Consider the following 17,887-nt stretch of genomic DNA (forward strand, 5'->3'; position numbering starts at 1 on the left):
TTTTTTTGAGACGGAGTCTTGCTCTGTCGCCCAGGCTGGAGTGCAGTGGCGCGATCTCGGCTCACTGCAACCTCCGCCTCCCGGGTTCACGCCATTCTCCTGCCTCAGCCTCTCCGAGTAGCTGGGACTACAGGCACCCGCCACCACGCCCGGCTAATTTTTTGTATTTTTGGTAGAGATGGGGTTTCACCGTGGTCTCGATCTCCTGACCTCGTGATCCGCCCGCCTCGGCCTCCCAAAGTGCTGGGATTACAAGCGTGAGCCACCGCGCCCGGCCTATTTTTTTAATTTTTTTGAGATGGAGTCTTGCTCTATTGCCCAGGCCGGAGTGCAGTGGTGTGATCTTGGCTCACTGGAACCTCTGCCTCCTGGGTTTACAGGTGCATGCCACCACACTTGGCCAATTTTTATATTTTTTCTAGAGACAGGGTTTCACCAGGCTGGTCTTGAACTCCTGACCTCAGGTGATTCACCTGCCTCGGTCTCCGAAAGTGCTGGGATTACAGGCGTGAGTAATTTTTGTATTTTTGGTAGAGACGGGGTTTCACCATGTTGGCCAGGCTGGTCTCAAAATTCTGACCTCTGGTGATCCTCCGCCTTGGCCTCCCAAAGTGCTGGGATTACAGGTGTGAGCCACCATGCCCAGCCCCACCCCAGTTATTTTCATCCGCTATTATTTATGCTTCTTTTTTTCCCCGGAGACATGGTTTCACTCCAATTTCCCAGGCTGGCATGCAGTGTTGCGATCCGGAATCACTGCAACCTCTGCCTCCTGGACTCAAGCAGTTCTTCTGCCTCAGCCTCCAATTAGCTGGGATTACAGGCACACGCCACCAGGCCCGGCTAATTTTTGTATTTTTTGTAGAGACAGGGTTTTGCTGTGTTGGCCAGACTGGTTTTGAACTCCTGAGCTCAAGTGATCAGCCCACCTTGGCCGCCCAAGCTGGGAGGATTACAGCTATGAGCCACCAGCACTGGCCTTATCTTTCCTTTAAAATAACAAAACCATGGGGGGACACATTACCGTATTTTTCCTCCAGCTAATTTTCTTTTTCTTTTTCCTTTAGTTTCCACATACAGCATTGGATCTAGGTAATTATATAAATTATATATTTTATTATTTTATTTATTTCTGAGACAGAGTGTCGCTCTGTCGCCCAGGCTGCAGTGCAGTGGAGCGATCTAGGCTCACTGCAGCCACCGCCTCCTGGGTTGAAGCCATTCTCCTGCCTCAGCCCAGAGTAGCTGGGAGTACAGATACACACAACCACATCCAGCTAATTTTTTTTGTAGAGATGGAGGTGTTTTTTTGTTTGTTTTTTGGGGTTTTTTTTTTGTTTTTTTCTTGAGACAGAGTCTCGCTCTGTCGCCCAGGCTGGAATGCAATTGTGTGATCTCGGCTCGCTGCAACCTCCACCTCCCGGGTTCAAGTGATTCTTCTGTCTCAGTCTCCCGAGTAGCTGGGGTTACAGGTGCCTGCCACGACTCCCAGCTGATTTTATTTTATTTTTTTGAGACAGAGTCTCACTCTGTCACCCAGGCTGGAGTGCAGTGGCGCGATCTCGGCCCACTGCAAGCTCCGCCTCCTGGGTACATGCCATTCTCCTGCCTCAGCCTCCCGCGTAGCTGGGACTACAGGCGCCGCCACCATGCCCGGCTAATATTTTGTATTTTGTTTAGTAGAGACGGGGTTTCATCATGCTAGCCAGGATGGTCTTGATCTCTTGACCTCGTGATCCGCCCGCCTCGGCATCCCAAAGTGCTGGGATTACAGGCATGAGCCACCGCGCCTGGCCTAATTTTTGTATTTTTAGTAGAGATAGGGTCTCACCATTCTGGCCAGGCTGGTCTTGAACTCCTGACCTCGTGATCCGCCCATCTCAGCCTCTCAAAGTGCTGGGATTATAGGCGTGAGCCACTGTGCCCGGCCTATTTTTTTTTTTTTCATAGAGACAGTCTTGCCCAGGCTGGAGTGCAGTGGTGTGATCATTGCTCACTGCAGCCTTGACCTCCTGGCCTCAAGTGATCCTCCCACCTCAGCCTCCAGAGTAGCTGAGAATAAAGGTGCACACCACCACACCCGGCCAATTTTTGCATGCCTGTAGCTAGACTTCATTGCTCATCTCAGCCTCCAGAGTAGCTGGGATAATGGGCATGCTCCACTAAGTCTTGTAGTGAATTTACTATTTTTTATATTTACTACTATTTTTATTATGAAAGTACATGTATTACTGTTCAAGTTGCAAGCTACTATAAGTCAGATCTGATATCTTGAATCCATTCTATTAAAACTTTTACCTAGAAAGAACTTGCAGAATATAAACAATGACAAAGGAAAAAAAATATATATATGGCTGGGTGCAGTGGCTCACACCTGTAATCTCAGCACTTCGGGAGGCCAAAGGGGGCGGATCACCTGAGGTCGGGAGTTGGAGACCAGCCTGACCAACATGGAGAAACTCCGTCTCTACTAAAAATACACAATTAGCCAGGCGTGGTGGTGCATGCCTGTAATCCCAGCTACTCGGGAGGCTGAGGCAGAAGAATCACTTGAACCCGGGAGGCGGAGGTTGCGGTGAGCCGAGATCGCACTGTTGCACTCCAGCCTGGGCACAAGAGCGAAACTCGGTCTCAAAATAAAAAACGCTAAAAAAAAAAAAAAAAAAAGATACAAAAATCAGCCTAGCGTGGTGGCGGGCAACTGTAGTCACAGGTACTCGGGAGGCTGACGCAGGAGAATCCCTAGAACCCAGGAGGCGGAGGTTGCAATGAGTTGAGATTGCACCACCGCACTCCAGCCTGGGCAACAAGAGCCCAGGAGTGAGACGGAGTCTCCCCGGCTCACTGCAACCTCCACCACTGCAACCTCTGCCTCTTGGGTTCAGACTACAGGCAAGCGTCATCACGTCCAGCTAATTTTGTATTTTTAGTAGACGAGATTTCACCATGTTGGCCAGGCTGGTCTTGAACTCCTCACCTCAGGTGATCAGCCGATCTCGGCCTCCCAAAGTGCTGGGATTACAGGTGTGAGCCACCATGCCCAGCTGACAAAGGAAAACATTTAGTGAAATGTAAATATAAAGCTTTTAATCCAAGTCAAAAAAAATCTCCAAAGAATAAAATGTGAGGTGGGATGCAGTGGCTCACCCTTGTAATTGCAGCCCTTTGAAGGCCACAGCAGGAGGATTCTGAATCCAGCAGTTCAAGGTTACAGTGAGCTTCAGTGGTGTTACTGCACTCCAGCCTGGGTGACAGAGCAAGACTGTCTCAGAAAAGATAAAATTCAAAAATAGCAGCGATTGGGGTAATATATAAGGATCATATATTGCCATAATATATAAAGACATAAATGGTGGGCCTAGGGGCTTGTCACACTAAAGCTGACTTGAAATTGACCATACTCAGGGACGTTATGGTCTAACTCTCTCAAACTAGAGATTTAATACATTTTTTTTCTTTCCCCCGAGACAGAGTTTCACTGGTTGCCCAGGCTGGAGCACAATCGCGCGATCTCGGCTCACTGCAACCTCCACCTCCAGGGTTCACGCGATTCTCCTGCCTCCCAAGTAGCTGGGATTACAGCATGCACCACTATACCTGGCTAATTTTGTATTTAGTAGAGATGGGGTTTCAACATGTTGGACAGGCTGGTCTCACTCTCCTGACCTCAGATAATCCACCCACCTCAGCCTCCCAAAGTGCTGGGATTATAGGCATGAGCCACCATGCCCAGCCAAGATTTAATACTTCTAAAACCAAGACTGGTTCAGTCTAGACAGGGTACTGGTTCTAAATCTTGGGTGTACCTTGATATCTCCTGGGAGCTTCACAATTCTGATGTCTGAGTCCTATTCTGCAGTCTGACTTAATTGGTCTAGGGTATGGACCGGAAATGTTTTCAAAAGCTCCAGGTTAGAACAACTCCTCTCTAGGTCTGGTACATTCCATAACTAGTCATGGAAGACACTAAAGGTAGTCCTTTTTGATACCAAGTGGAGCTTGTATTATACCCAACGTACAGGTAGAGACATTAATGGTTGAGTATTTGCAGATACAGATACATGAACACAAACCTTAATCTGTAAGACCCTATTTAGTCCACTTCCCCCCAAATTATTGTTCTAAACGAATACCCATTTTTCCAAGACGCTGGGTGTCACCTAAATCAACTCTTCCACAGTTGAGAAAGAAATGCTAACCTCCTACCTTAAGGCCAAGTCCCTTATTGACAGGGCTTTATGCCTGTTCAGTTGGCAAAATTTTATCACATTCTTCCTTTCTCAAACTAGAGCTTGGAACATAAATTACACGATCATCCTGTTTGTCAAAACATTTTCAGGCCGGGCGCGGTGGCTCATGCCTACAATCCCAGCACTTTGGGAGGCTGAGGCGGGCGGATCACGAGGTCAGGAGATCGAGACCACAGTGAAACCCCATCTCTACTAAAAATACAAAAAATTAGCCAGGCGTGGTAGCGGGCGCCTGTAGTCCCAGCTACTCGGAGAGGCTGAGGCAGGAGAATGGCGGGAACCTGGGAGGCGGAGCTTGCAGTGAGCCGAGACTGCGCCACTGCACTCCAGCCTGGGTGACAGAGCGAGACTCCGTCTTAAAAAAAAAAAAAAAAATTCATAGCAAAATACCTGTAGGTACCATCAACTTAATCATCTGCCACTATGACAGTAAACCTACATGGCAATTACTGTTGTTTTACAAATATTCAGTTTACTCCAAACCTGTTAACTGCTAAAATGTACATACACAAACAGGCTCCCACTCACATCAATCCTCAAAATCCATGTGTGTGTCCAGGATCTAACTATACAGTCCATCTTAACTTCAATGCCTTTTTTTGGGGCGGGGGCTGGAACGGAATCTTGCTCTGTTGCCCAGGCTGGAGTACAAAGGCGCAATCTCGACTCGCTGCAACCCCCACCTCCCAGATTCAAGCGATTCTCAGTAGCTGAGATTACAGGCGGTGCGCCACCACACCCAGCTAATTTTTGTATTTTTAGTAAAGAAGAGGTTTCACCATGTTGGTCAGCCTGGTCTCGAGCTCCTGACCTCATGATCCGCCTGCCTTGGCCTCCGAAAGTGTTGGGATTACAGGCGCGAGCCACCATGCCCAGACATTTGAACGCCTTTCTCACTCCAGGAGAAGCTACCATGTATAGCCAGTCATCGAGCAGTATCTACTATTATTTTTGGGACTCAAAACCCAAGTAATACTTTTTGAGGCCAAAATTGTAAATACAGCAATTGGAAGATGCTGAAAGTCTGCAAACTCACAAAAAAGCAAGGATTGCTTAAAAAAAAAAAAAATGTCCAGAGTTTCCATTTCACAAAAGTGATGGTCAGGGGTCAGGGTATGTCAAAAACATTGTAGAGGCCTGGGTGGGCAGAACACTCAAGGTCAGGAGTTTGAGTCCAGTTTGGCAAACATGGTGAAACCCCGTCTCCACCAAAAATACAAAAATTAGCCAGGCATGATGGCAGGTGCCTGTAATTCCAGCTACTTGGGAGGCTGAGGCAGGAGAATTGCTTGAACCCTGGAGGAGGTGGAGGTTGCAGCGAGCCAAGATCTCTCCACTGCACTCCAGCCTTGGTGACAGAGTGAGACTCCATCTGGAAAAAAAAAAAAAAAAAAAAAAAAAAAAGTGTAGAAATGAACAGGGAGACAAGCACTACAAACAAATACTTTTTAATGGGTTCAGTTTTTTATTTTTTATTTTTTTACAAATATACTGGAGAATCACGCAATGCTGCCAGCATTGGACGCAATCCGAGGCCACAAGTCTGCACACTCCTTTGCTACTGGTCCTGTAATGGCAGAACCTGCATTAAAAAATAAATAAATAAAATAAAAACATGTGGGGGACAGATTAAGATATCATCAAACACAGAAGATCCTTGGCCTGTACTTCTGGACAATCCGCCCAACCTCAGAGACCTAAGGAACAAGCTGGACTGATTTCCTACCTTTCATCTCGCCTTTATTGTTCACTATGACCCCTGCATTATCTTCAAAGTAAAGAAACACGCCATCTTTTCTACGGTATGACTTTCGTTGTCGAATGACCACTGCTGGATGTACTGAGAGAAGAAAAAAGGACAGCAGTCATTAACCTGTCAAGTTGCAGCGCCACCACAAAAGCAGTTTCCAACTAGACAGAATGTACACTCAGCGTTTGAGACAGTGACAGTGTAAATATCAATCTTTAAGGTGATCCTCCCACCTCAGCCTCTCTAGTATCTTGGACTACAGGTGCACACCACCGTGCCCAGATTTTTTTTTTTTCATAGAGACAGGGTTTTGCCACGTTGGCCAGCCTGGCCTCCCAAAGTGATGGGAGTATAGGCATGAACCACAATCATCTATTCACATCTTAAAATCAAAGCGGCCAGTATTTTCTCACAAGTGTAAAACTGGCAGGACAATTATCCTTGCCTATGCCTTTTCCAACTTCACCTCACAGGTGGGTTATTAAGATCCCAGTATCACTGAATTGGGATGTAGAAATGGGACCTGGGACCCCCAACTCCTCCCAGTCCTGGCAATGAGCAGAGACCAAGCTATTCAGATTTACACTGGTAAACAGTTTGAATTCCTGGGCCCAAGCACCAGGCTTTGTTTTACTTTTAATGAACTGTTTTCCAGTGTCCTAAGTAACTTTTACACCCATCTGTACTAAAGTGAAAAAGACGCTTTTCCCAACTTTCAAAATGAAGTATCACTACACAGTGAAATATAATGCTTGTAAAGAACTATTGTAGAGTCAGACACACCTGGATTCAAAATCTTCACTGATACTAGCATGGGGTCCTTACACAGAATTTTTATAATGACAGGAAGACTATACTCTAACCAAGTTAGCAATGGGACACACGAGGTAGCCAATACTTACTGACCCTCCTCTATTTATAAACCATTTAATCCTCACAAATTCTTCAAGTACACCTGGCCCTTTTGCACCTTTCTGCGCTTGTTATTTGTTGATATTAAGTTCCAAGGGGAGGGGATGTATTCATTTAGCAGAAACAAAGACCAAAAAAGACATTAACAGAATTGGAAACTCACAACTAGTTTTAAAACTGAAGTGTTCGGAGCTCTGGTCTGTCCCACCACTGACTGAGACCAACAATCCACCCTCCCGCCATCTCATCTACAAAGTGAAGGCCATTTGCTCTGCTCTTCTCTGACAGCTCCCTGGGCCACCAATCAGACCCAGGAAGTGTTCTGAGAAGAGGAAAAAGCCCATGCAATTGCTGAATCACAATCACAGTGCTACCCAGCCCTCAAATGGATATTAATGGTGAACAAAAAACGATTTCTAACCCAAAGGCTAAAAATCAACTGGAGAGCATCGTGGGGTGGATACAGGAATAGGAGTAACTGTAATACAGGGCTGACAAATCAACATCACATTTGTAAATCAAGGGATGGCCAGGAACTCTTTAGAAGAGCAAGACATCCCAGGGTAGAGAAAGACTAGGTAGGCACAGGAAAAAAGCGCAAGCGCTGAAGTTAAAATGCATCAAACACCAGAAGTTCTAAAGCCAGACAGGACACAAGCTGCAAGTATTTTGAGGCCTCCCCCTTTAAATCATACACCTGACAGAAAAACTTTTGAGGGGGTAGCCTGAGATTAAGTAATGAGCAATTAGCTGGGTGTGGTAGCACACACCTATGATCCCAGCTACTCGGGAGGCTGAGGCAGGACAATCACTTGAGCCTAGGAGGTGGAGGTTGCAGTGAACAGATACGTGTCACTGCACTCCAGCTTGGGCAACAGAGTGAGACTCCGTCTCAAAAACAAATAAAAATAAAATAAGCAATGGGCAGCTTGTTTTTGTTTTTTAGTATTTTTTTTTTGAGAGCCCAGGAGGCGGAGGTTGCAGTGAGCCAAGATCGTGCCATTGCACTCCAGTATGGGCTGGGCGACAGAGGGAGACTCCATCTCAAAAAAAAAAAAAAAAAAAAAAAAATCTAAGTTATGGAAGTGACAAGATGATGGTCCCCCCTCCAACACAATATGAGCAAAAACTTAAGATACTTATCTCACACTGTCTCTCAATGGAAAACAAACTTGAGGCCTTGAAAACTGATCCATTTTCCAATAAAGGAAAGCGTCCCCCCACTACTCATCAGTATTAAGTTGGGCTCAGTGTTTACTCACCCTTTTTTCTGAGCTCTGGTTTGCCTTTCTTGACTGTGGCCATCACCATGTCACCCACACCAGCAGCGGGAAGTCTGTTCAGCCGTCCCTTGATGCCCTTCACGGAGATGATATACAGGTTTTTGGCTCCTACAAAAGAATGTAAATAAAAATCAAAAATGTTAAGGGCCAATCAGGCCGTTCCATCAGTATAACATTTCCCAAACACTTCCAAAGCCTCTCCCTCCACTCACTGTCCAAGCAGTTGGTCCCCAAGAACGCCCTGTCACACCACCGATTGAAGCAAACAACACATGTTGCCACTTCACCCAAAAGCGATGTTTTCACTCTCCCCTTTATTGACGGCTCAATAGGTCATTAACCACAGGCCCATTGAGTGCTTTTTAAAAGGGGGAGTATAGCAACGTGCATTCAAAGACCTCACCTGTGTTGTCAGCACAATTGATTACAGCTCCTACCGGAAGACCCAAGGAAATCCGGAATTTCGCACCAGAGGACCCACCACGTCCTGTGGATATAAAGGGAAGGGAAACAGGATAGAGATCACAACCTAGACATGGTTCGGAGGTCTCCCTCATACTCAAGCTGTAATTCACCGCACATGCTTTGATGGACTGTACGTTATAGATTATCTCGCTCGGATTTTACTTATGCCGTCCTCATGTGCCACCCGATTCTCATGGAAAGTAGCCTATTTCTTACTATTAACACTCTGACATCGAAATTAAGAAACCTAGACGACTCAGCCTTTGCTCCAACTTTCGCAAAACGCAACTGCTCCTGCAAGGCATAAGACCGCAGAGGTCGCGCAAACCAGGGCCTAATCCAGTCTAACTTCAACCCCATTACGATAGCCCTATTCGCGGAGCGATCTCGCGGGATCCAGACTACATTCATGTCGGGATCCTGCCATCTCAACTATCCAGCACCCCACTGCCACTTTCGAGAGCCCTGGCAGTGCTCTCGCGGTGGCCTGGCTCTCTCTCTCCGGCCTGAAGGAGAGCAAAGCGCCCCAGCTGCCTAGCGCCACCGCTCCTGACGAATCCGCCAGCCACTGCACGACAGATGGTGGAGGATCCTCCAGAAACAAAACCTCACCTCGCTTCGACATCTTGAACGCCGGAAAAAAGAAAAAAGGAAGTCAATTCAAAGGACACTGGGATATGAACTTTGACGCCCCGCCCACCCGCGTCACGTGGCCGGAGCTTGAAAACCTGCCTCTTCCGCCTCTGGGCGCTGCCTTATTACGTAATAAATTCGTGACGTCGCTTTTAGCCCTCTGCGAAGTGGGCGTTGAAGTAGAAGCGCAAGAGATGGGATATCTCTTCTCTACGAGCTTAAAAGTAGTTAGAAACATGGAAACAGTGATTTGTTAACTTGCTCACGACCTTTTTTGACCACTTAATGGTGCCAGGCACTTATCTGCACACTAGAGAATAGGAATTAAAACACGGTTTGTGCCGTGTGGGGGTTTCCCAAGGAACAAAGAAAGTGGGGGAGGGAGGGAGAACAAGCTCTAAACGATTTCATTGAATGTAATACAGTTGAGAAGTGCTACAGATCATTCCATCTATGTGTTCTTGGTACCATACCATTCTGTATTTTACATATACAGTATTGCTCTATTTATTGACCCGCCCCACACGCACACACTTTTTTTTTCTTTTTTTGAGACGGAGTCTCACTGTCGCCCAGGCTGGAGTATAGTGGCTAGATCTCAGCTCACTGCAACCTCCGTCTCCCGGGTTCAAGCAATTATCTGTCTCAGCCTCAGAGTAGCTGAGACCACAGGCGCCCGCCAAAACGCTGGGCTAATTTTTGTATTTTTAGTAGAGACGGGGTTTCGCCATGTTGTTGGCCAGGCTGGTCTCGAACTTTTGATCTCAAGTGATCTGCCCGCCTTGGCCTCTCAAAGTGCTGGATTACAGGCGTGAGCCCCCGTGCCAGGGCTAATTGCTCCTTTCACAGCTTCAGCCGCCCCACATTCTCCTGGGTTCTTTGCTTCCCACGATACAATAATTCAAATACTTATTGAGCTCCTACTTTATAGCAGGTTCTGTCCAGGGCGTACAGCGAATTACATCAGATAACAAAATAGATCAACATTCTTTTCCTTATGGAGCTTACATTCTGCTGGGGTGCAGGTGGAGGAGGAGATTAGACACTAAACAAAAGATATAATAAATAATTGTAGTATGTAGTATGTTAGATGGGGATATATATTATAAAAATATAAATAGTATCGCTTCTCGGCCTTTTGGCCAAGATCAAGTGTAAAATATAAACATTAGCCGGGCGCGGTGGTTCACGCCTGTAATCCCAGCGCTTTGGGAGGCTGAGGCGGGCGGATCATGAGGTCAGGAGATCGAGGCCATCCTGGCTAACACAGTGAAACCCCGTCTCTACTGAAAATACAAAAATTAGCTGGGCGTGGTGGCAGGCGCCTGTAATCCCAGCTACTCGGGAGGCTGAGGCAGGAGAATCGCTTGAACCCGGAAGGCGGAGGTGGCAGTGAGCCGAGATCGCGCTACTGCACTCCAGCCTGGGCGACAGAGCTAGGCTCCGTCTCAAAAATATATATACATAAATAGCTCTTTGAGGAAGACGCGGTTGTAGGTGTTGCAGATCGCTGATCCGCACGCTCCTGCTACTGACTCACCGCTTTTCGCTCTCGCCGAGGAACCAGTCGGTCAGGAAGCCGCGCAGCAGCCATGGCTTTTAAGGATACCGGAAAAACACCCAGGGAGGCAGAGGTGGCAATTCACGAATTCGAGTCACTCTAACGAGCCGCAACGTAAAATCCCTGGAGAAAGTGTGTGCTGACTTGATCAGAGGAGCAAAGGAAAATAATCTCAAAATGAAAGGACCAGTTCGAATGCCTGCCAAGACTTTGAGAATCACTTCAAGAAAAACTTTGTGGTGAAGGTTCTAACACATGGGATCATTTCCAGATGAGAATCCACATGTGACTCATTGACTTGCACAGTCCTTCTGAGATTGTTAAGCAGATTACTTCCAACAGTATTGAGCCAGGAGTTGAGGTGGAAGTCACCATTGCAGATGCTTAAGTCAACTATTTTAATAAATTGATTACCAGGTTTTTGTTTGTTTGTTTGTTTATTTTGAGACGGAGTTTTGCTCTTGTTGCCCAGGCTGGGGTGCAGTGGCGCGATCTTGGCTCACCGCAAACTCCACGGCCGATATATATCTATATCTATATCTATATCTATATCTATATCTATATCTATATCTATATCTATATCTATATCTATATCTATCTATATTAAAAACAACTGGTAATCGGCCGGGCGCGCTGGCTCACGCCTGTAATCCCTGCATTTTGGGAGGCCAAGGTGGGCAGATCACCTGAGGTCAGGAGTTCGAGACTAACCTGGCCAAAATGGCGAAACCCCGTTTCTACAAAAATACAAAGATTAGCAGGGCGCGGTGGTTCACGCCTGTAATCCCAGCGCTTTGGGAGGCTGAGGCGGGCGGATCACGAGGTCAGGAGATCGAGGCCATCCTGGCTAACACAGTGAAACCCCGTCTCTACTGAAAATACAAAAAATTAGCCGGGCGTGGTGGCGGGCGCCTCTAGTCTCAGCTACCCGGGAGGCTGAGGCAGGAGAATGGCGTCAACCCGGGAGGCGGAGCTTGAATGAGCCGAGATCGTACCACTGCACTCCAGCTGGGGGACAGAGTGAGACTCTGTCTCAAAAAAAAAACAAAAAACAAAAAACAAAAAAAACCCACAAAGAAACATTAGGGGGGTGTGGTGGCAGGTGCCTGTAATCCCAGCTACTCGGGAGGCCGAGGCAGGAGAATCGTTTGAAACAAGGAGGTGGAGGTTGCAGTGAGTCGAAGTCTGGCCACTGCACTCCAGCCTGGGGTATACAGCCAGGGTCCATCTCAAAAAATACATAAATAAGGCCGGGCACGGTGGCTCACGCCTGTAATCCCAGCACTTTGGGAGGCCAAGGCGGTCGGATCACCTGAGGTTGGGAGTTTGAGACCAGCCTGACGACCAACTTGGAGAAACCCCATCTCTACTAAAAATACAAAATTAGCGGGGCGTGGTGACGCATGCCTGTAATCTCAGCTACTCAGGAGGCTGAGGCAGGAGAATCTGTTGAAACCCGGGAGGCGGAGGTTGCGGTGAGCTGAGATTGCACCATTGCACTCCAGCCTGGGCAACAAGAGCGTTTGAAACTCTGTCTCAAAAAAAAATTAAATAAACAAAAATGGGGCCAGGTGCGGTGGCTCACGCCTGTAATTCCATCACTTTGGGAGGCCAAGGTGGGTGTATTACTTGAGGTCAGGAGTTAGAGACCAGCTTGGCCTAAATAGCAAAACTCTGTCTCTACTAAAAATACAAAAATTAGCCAGGCATGGTGGCTCATGCCTGTAATTCTAGCATTTTGGGAGGCCGAGGCTGGTAGATTGCCTGAGCTCAGGAGCTGAAGACCCAGCCCAAGCAACATGGCAAACCGTCTCTACTAAAAAGACAAAAAATTAGCCAGGCGTGGTGCGTGCCTGCAGTCCCCAGCTACTCGGGAGGCTGAGGCACAAGAATCATTGGAACCCAGGAGGTGGAGGTTGCAGTGAGCCGAGATCATGCCAGTGCACTCTAGCCTGGGTGACAGAGCGATACTCCGTCTCAAAAAAAAAAAAAAGATACTGACATGAAACCAGGTACAGTGGCTCACATTTATAATCCCAAAACAATTTGGGAGGTTGAAGCAGGAGGATCCCTTGAGCCCAGGAGTCTGAGACCCGCCTGGGCAACATAGGGAGAGTCCATCTCTACAAAACATTTAAAAATTAGCTAGTGGCAGCTGGGCACAGTGGCTCATGCCTGTAATCCCAGCACTTTGGGAGGCTGAGGCAGGCGGATCATCTGAGGTCAGAAGTTTGAGACCAGCCTGCCCATCATGGTGAAACCCCGTCTCTACTAAAAATACAAAAATTAGCTGGGCATGGTGGCGGGCAACCTGTAATCCCAAGTACCCAGGAATCTGAGACAGGAGAATTCTTTGAACCCAGGAGGCGGAGGTTGCAGTGAGCCCAGATTGCGCCACTGCACTCCAGCCTGAGCAACAGAGCGAGACTCTGTCTCAAAATAAAATAAAATAAAATAAGCTAGTGGCATGGGAATCTGAGGCAGGAGAATCACTTAAACCCAGGAATTGGGGACCGCAGTGAGCCATGATTGCACCACTGCACTCCAACCTGGGCTACAGAGAGAAACCCTTTGTCATTTTCCAATAAAAAGCCCTAAGGCAGGGGTGTGCCTGAATCGAATGAGCATCAGCAAGGAAGCCAGATGTGATTGGACAGGACGAGTAAAGAGCGAAATAGTTGGCTGGGCGCAGTGGCTCACGCTTGTAATCCCAGCACTTTGGGAGGCCGAGGCGGGCGGATCATGAGGTCAGGAGATCGAGACCACGGTGAAACCCCGTCTCTACTAAAAATACAAAAAATTAGCTGGGTGTGGTGGCGGGCGCCTGTAGTCCCAGCTACTCGGAGAGGCTGAGGCAGGAGAATGGCGTGAACCCGGGAGGCGGAGCTTGCAGTGAGCCGAGACTGCGCCACTGCACTCCAGCCTGGGCGACAGAGCGAGACTCTGTCTCAAAAAAAAAAAAAAAAAAAGCAAAATAGTAAGAAATGCAGTCAGAAGTAATGGAACGGTGGCTCACGCCTGTAATCCCAGAACTTTAGGAGGCCAAGGCGGGTGATAACCTGAGGTCAGGAGTTCAAGACCAGCCTGGCCAACATGGTGAAACCCTGTCTCTACAAAAATACAAAAATTAACCATGCATGATGGCAGGTGTCTGTAATCCCAGCTACTCGGTGGGTTGAGGTGGGAGAATCGTGTGAACCTGGGAGGCAGAGGTTGCAGTAAGCCAAGATCACACCACTGCACTCCAGCCTAGGCGACAGAGCAAGAGCTCTGTCTCAAAAAAAGGAAGTCATGGAATGAAACCACTGTGGACTTTGGCATTGGCTGAGTGAAATGAGGAACGATTGTTTGATTTTAAGCAGAGGAGGGACATGATTTGACTAATGTGTCAGAAGGATCACTGTGGTTGAGTTGTTGAGACTAGACTGTGGGAGAGGACACAGGGATAGAAGTAAGAAGATCCATTAGGAAGCTATTGCAGTAACCCAGGAGAGAAATGATGGTGGTTTGGACTAGAATGGTAGCAGTGGAGGTAATGTGGTCAGATTCTGGATGTGTTTTGGAGGTAGAGCCAATAAAATGTGGGGTATGAAAGATAGGAATCAGGCCGGACGTGGTGGCTCACGCCTGTAATCCCAGCACTTTGGGAGGCTGAGGCAGGCAGAGCACGAGGTCAGGAGATCGAGACCATCCTGGCTAACACGGTGAAACCCCGTCTCTACTAAAAATACAAAAAAAAAAATTAGCCGGGCGAGGTGGCGGGTGCCTGTAGTACCAGCTACTCGGGAGGCTGAGGCAGGAGAATGGCGTGAACCCCGGGGGGCGGAGCCTGCAATGAGCCGAAATCGCGCCACTGCACTCCAGCCTGGGCGACAGCGAGACTCCGTCTCAAAAAAAAAAAAAAAGAAAGATAGGAATCAAAATGTCTCCAAGGCTTTAGGCCTAAGCAATTGGACGATATCATTGCCGTCAACCAAGATGGAGAAGGCTATGGTTATAGGAGGAACAGTGTTCTTGGTTGGTACTACCACCAGTGTCTCAACCAGAAAACAGGGACACAATTAATTCTCTTCTCCCAGGCTCCTAGATCTAGTCACCAAGGTCTATCAACTTGACTCTATTTCCTAAATTTTTCTGCCCATGCCTTCCACGTTCTGCCTTTGTTTCAAAGCTATTGCATCGGCCTCTATATGGTCAGACCATAATTTCCCACTGCTTAAAATCATGTGCTGGCCAGGCATCGTGGCTTACGCCTGTAATCCCAGCACTTTGGGAGGCCAAGGCAGGCAGATCACCTGAGGCCAGGAGTTTAAGACCAGCCTGGCCAACATGGTGAAACCCTGTCTCTAATAAAAATACAAAAATTAGTCAGGGGTGATGGCACGCACCTGTGATCCCAGCTATTGAGGAGGCTGAGCAGAAGAATCGCTTGAACCCAGGAGGCAGAGGTTGCAGTGAGCCGAGGTTGCAGTGAGCCAAGGTTGCCCCACTGCACTCCAGCCTGGGCATAGAGTGAGACTCCATCTCAAAACAAACAAACAAACAAACAAAAAACAAGAAAACAAAACAAAAAAATGTGCTCACCCTCTAGTACTTTAGAATAAAGTCCAAGCTGTTTAGCACAGCATTGAAGTCACTTGAAATGGCTTACCTCTTCCCTGGCTCCATCTTCTGCCACCTTGCCTCTTACATTTCACACACCAGAAACACCAAACCACTTAGGATTTCTGGACATATAGCTTAGATTCACACTTTCTTGTATTTATGCAATCACCTGCTTTAGCCACTATGTGTTATTTATTTATTTATTTATTTATTTATTTATTTATTTATTTTGAGACAGAGTTTCGCTCTTATTGCCCAGGCTGGAGTGTAATGGCACCATCTCAGCTCACTGCAACCTCCGCCTCCAGGGTTCAAATGATTCTCCTGCTTCGGCCTCCCAAGTAGCTGGGATTGCAGGTGTACACCACCATGGCCAGCTAATTTTTTTTTTGTATTTTTAGTAGAGATGGAGATTTCACCATGTTGGTCAGGCTAGTCTCGAACTCCTGACCTCAAGTGATCCACCTGACTCAGCCTCCCAAAGTGCTGGGATTACAGGCGTGAGCCACCGCGCCCATCCAACCTGTTCTTTAAAACTCAGCTCAGATACCATTTCTTCTCTGAGCCATTTCACAACCTCAGCAGTTTATTCCCTGAGCCACTTCTTTACTAGGAGCTGTGGTTCTCAAATATTTTCATTTTAGACCCCTTTACACTCTTTTTTTTCTTTTGAGACAGAGTCTCACTCTGTCACCCAGGGTGGAGTGCAGTGGGACCATGTTGGCTCACTGCAACCTCCATCTCCTGGGTTCAAGCAATTCTCCTGCCTTAGCCTCCTGAGTAGCTGGGATTACAGTCACCCACTACCATGCCCAGCTAATTTTTTTGTATTTTTAGTAGACACAGGGTTTCACCATGTTGGCCAGTCTGGTCTTGAACTCCTGACCTCAGGTGATCCACCCGCCTCGGCCTCCCAAAGTGCTGGGATTACAGGTGTGAGCCACTGTGCCCGGCCCTTTTTTTTCTTTGAGACGAAGTTTTGCTCTTGTTGCCCAGACTGGAGTGCAGTGGCATGATCTCAGCTCAATGCAACCGCCACTTCCCGGGTTCAAGCGATTCTCCTGCCTCAGCCTCCCGAGTAGCTGGGATTACAGACATGCGGCGCCTCACTCGGCTAATTTTGTATTTTTGTTAGAGATGAGGTTTTTCCATATTGGTCAGGCTGGTCTCGAACTCCCGACCTCAGGTGATCAGCCCACCTCGGCCTCCCAAAGTTCTGGGATTACAGGCGTAAGCCCCCTTGCCCGGCCTCCTTTACACTCCTAAATTATTAAAGACCTCAAGGAGTTTTTGTTTATACAGGTTATATCTGATGACATTTACCATATTATAAATTAAAGTTAAGAAAGTTATTACTTCACGTAAGATAACAATAAACCCATTTTTTGCTAAAGTGAATAACATTTTAGAATGAGGGATAGGTCCAGTTTGGTGGCTCAGACCTGTAATCCCAGCGGGAGGATCGCTTGTCCTCAGGGGTTTGAGACCAGCCTGGACAACAAAGTAAGACCCTATTTCTACAAAATATCAAAAAATTAGCCAGGTGTGGTGGCATGCGCCTGTGGTCCTAACTACACAGGAGGCAGAGGCAGGAAGATCACTTGAGCCTGGGAGGTTGAGGCTACAGTGAGCCATGATTGCACCACCGCACTCCAGCCTAGACAACAGAGGCCCTGTCTCAAATTAAAATAAAAAAATAAAATAAATAATAAATAAAATAAAATAAAATAAAATACTATATTTTTCCAAACGTTCTTTATTTAATTATTTTTTGTGATGAAAAAGGGTATTATGGCAATCTCGTCGACGCCATTCTCCTGCCTCAGCCTCTCCGAGTAGCTGGGACTACAGGCGCCCACCACCACGCCCGGCTAATTTTTTGTATTTTTAGTAGAGACGGGGTTTCACCGTGGTCTCGATGTCCTGACCTCGTGATCCGCCCGCCTCGGCCTCCCAAAGTGCTGGGATTACAAGCGTGAGCCACCGTGCCCGGCACTTACTTTTTTTTTTAAAAATCCCTTTAATACCTGGCTCGATGAAATAACTGGTTTTTCATGTTTTTAATACTAATCTGTTGTGATTTCACACATTTAATCTCTGGAAATCTCCAGTGTATTCTCATGAAAGAGCAAGAGTAAGACAGAAAAAAATGACATTATTATTAAAATAATTCTTTCCTCTGCACAGAAAGGGTCTCATTAATATTATCAAGAAAATAGGCCGGGCGCGGTGGCTCACGCCTGTAATCCCAGCACTTTGGGAGGCCGAGGCGGGTGGATCAGAGATCAGGAGATGAAGACCATCCTGGCCAACACGGTGAAACCCTGTCTCTACTAAAAAATACAAAAAATTAGCCGGGTGTGGTGGCGGGCGCCTGTAGTCCCAGCTACTCAGGAGGCTGAGGCAGGAGAATGGCGTGAACCCGGGT

At 47.3% G+C, this 17,887-nt stretch overlaps 1 protein-coding gene, 1 non-coding gene and 1 pseudogene across 2 annotated transcripts; 1 reads left to right on the forward strand and 2 right to left on the reverse strand.

Annotated features, from left to right (window-relative positions):
• Positions 1-5,682: 5,682 nt before the first annotated feature.
• Positions 5,683-9,375, reverse strand: RPL23 (ribosomal protein L23). Its single transcript, XM_032163432.2, has 5 exons — positions 9,273-9,375; positions 8,599-8,682; positions 8,175-8,303; positions 5,977-6,090; positions 5,683-5,832 (listed from the first exon to the last, which is right to left on the reverse strand). The coding sequence occupies exons 1-5, from the start codon at positions 9,283-9,285 to the stop codon at positions 5,750-5,752; spliced, it is 423 nt and encodes a 140-aa protein (XP_032019323.1). The 5' UTR covers positions 9,286-9,375; the 3' UTR covers positions 5,683-5,749.
• Positions 8,435-8,567, reverse strand: LOC116476035 (small nucleolar RNA SNORA21). Its single transcript, XR_004250107.1, has one exon. It is a non-coding gene; the product is annotated as a small nucleolar RNA SNORA21 (small nucleolar RNA).
• A 1,510-nt stretch (positions 9,376-10,885) lies between the features above and the next one.
• Positions 10,886-11,265, forward strand: LOC116474141 (small ribosomal subunit protein uS10-like; annotated as a pseudogene).
• Positions 11,266-17,887: the final 6,622 nt, after the last annotated feature.

This window comes from Hylobates moloch, unplaced genomic scaffold (genome assembly GCF_009828535.3).
Source record: "Hylobates moloch isolate HMO894 unplaced genomic scaffold, HMol_V3 SCAFFOLD_10, whole genome shotgun sequence".
Lineage (NCBI taxonomy): Eukaryota > Metazoa > Chordata > Mammalia > Primates > Hylobatidae > Hylobates > Hylobates moloch.

Bases quoted from the DNA above. Each gene is read 5' to 3' on its own strand.
- RPL23 (XM_032163432.2), bottom strand. The intron at 8,304-8,598 runs GTGAGGTCTTTG...ATTCTTTTGTAG, and splicing joins CAATTGTGCTGACAACACAG to GAGCCAAAAACCTGTATATC. The intron at 5,833-5,976 runs GTAGGAAATCAG...TTTTTAATGCAG, and splicing joins CAATAAAGGCGAGATGAAAG to GTTCTGCCATTACAGGACCA.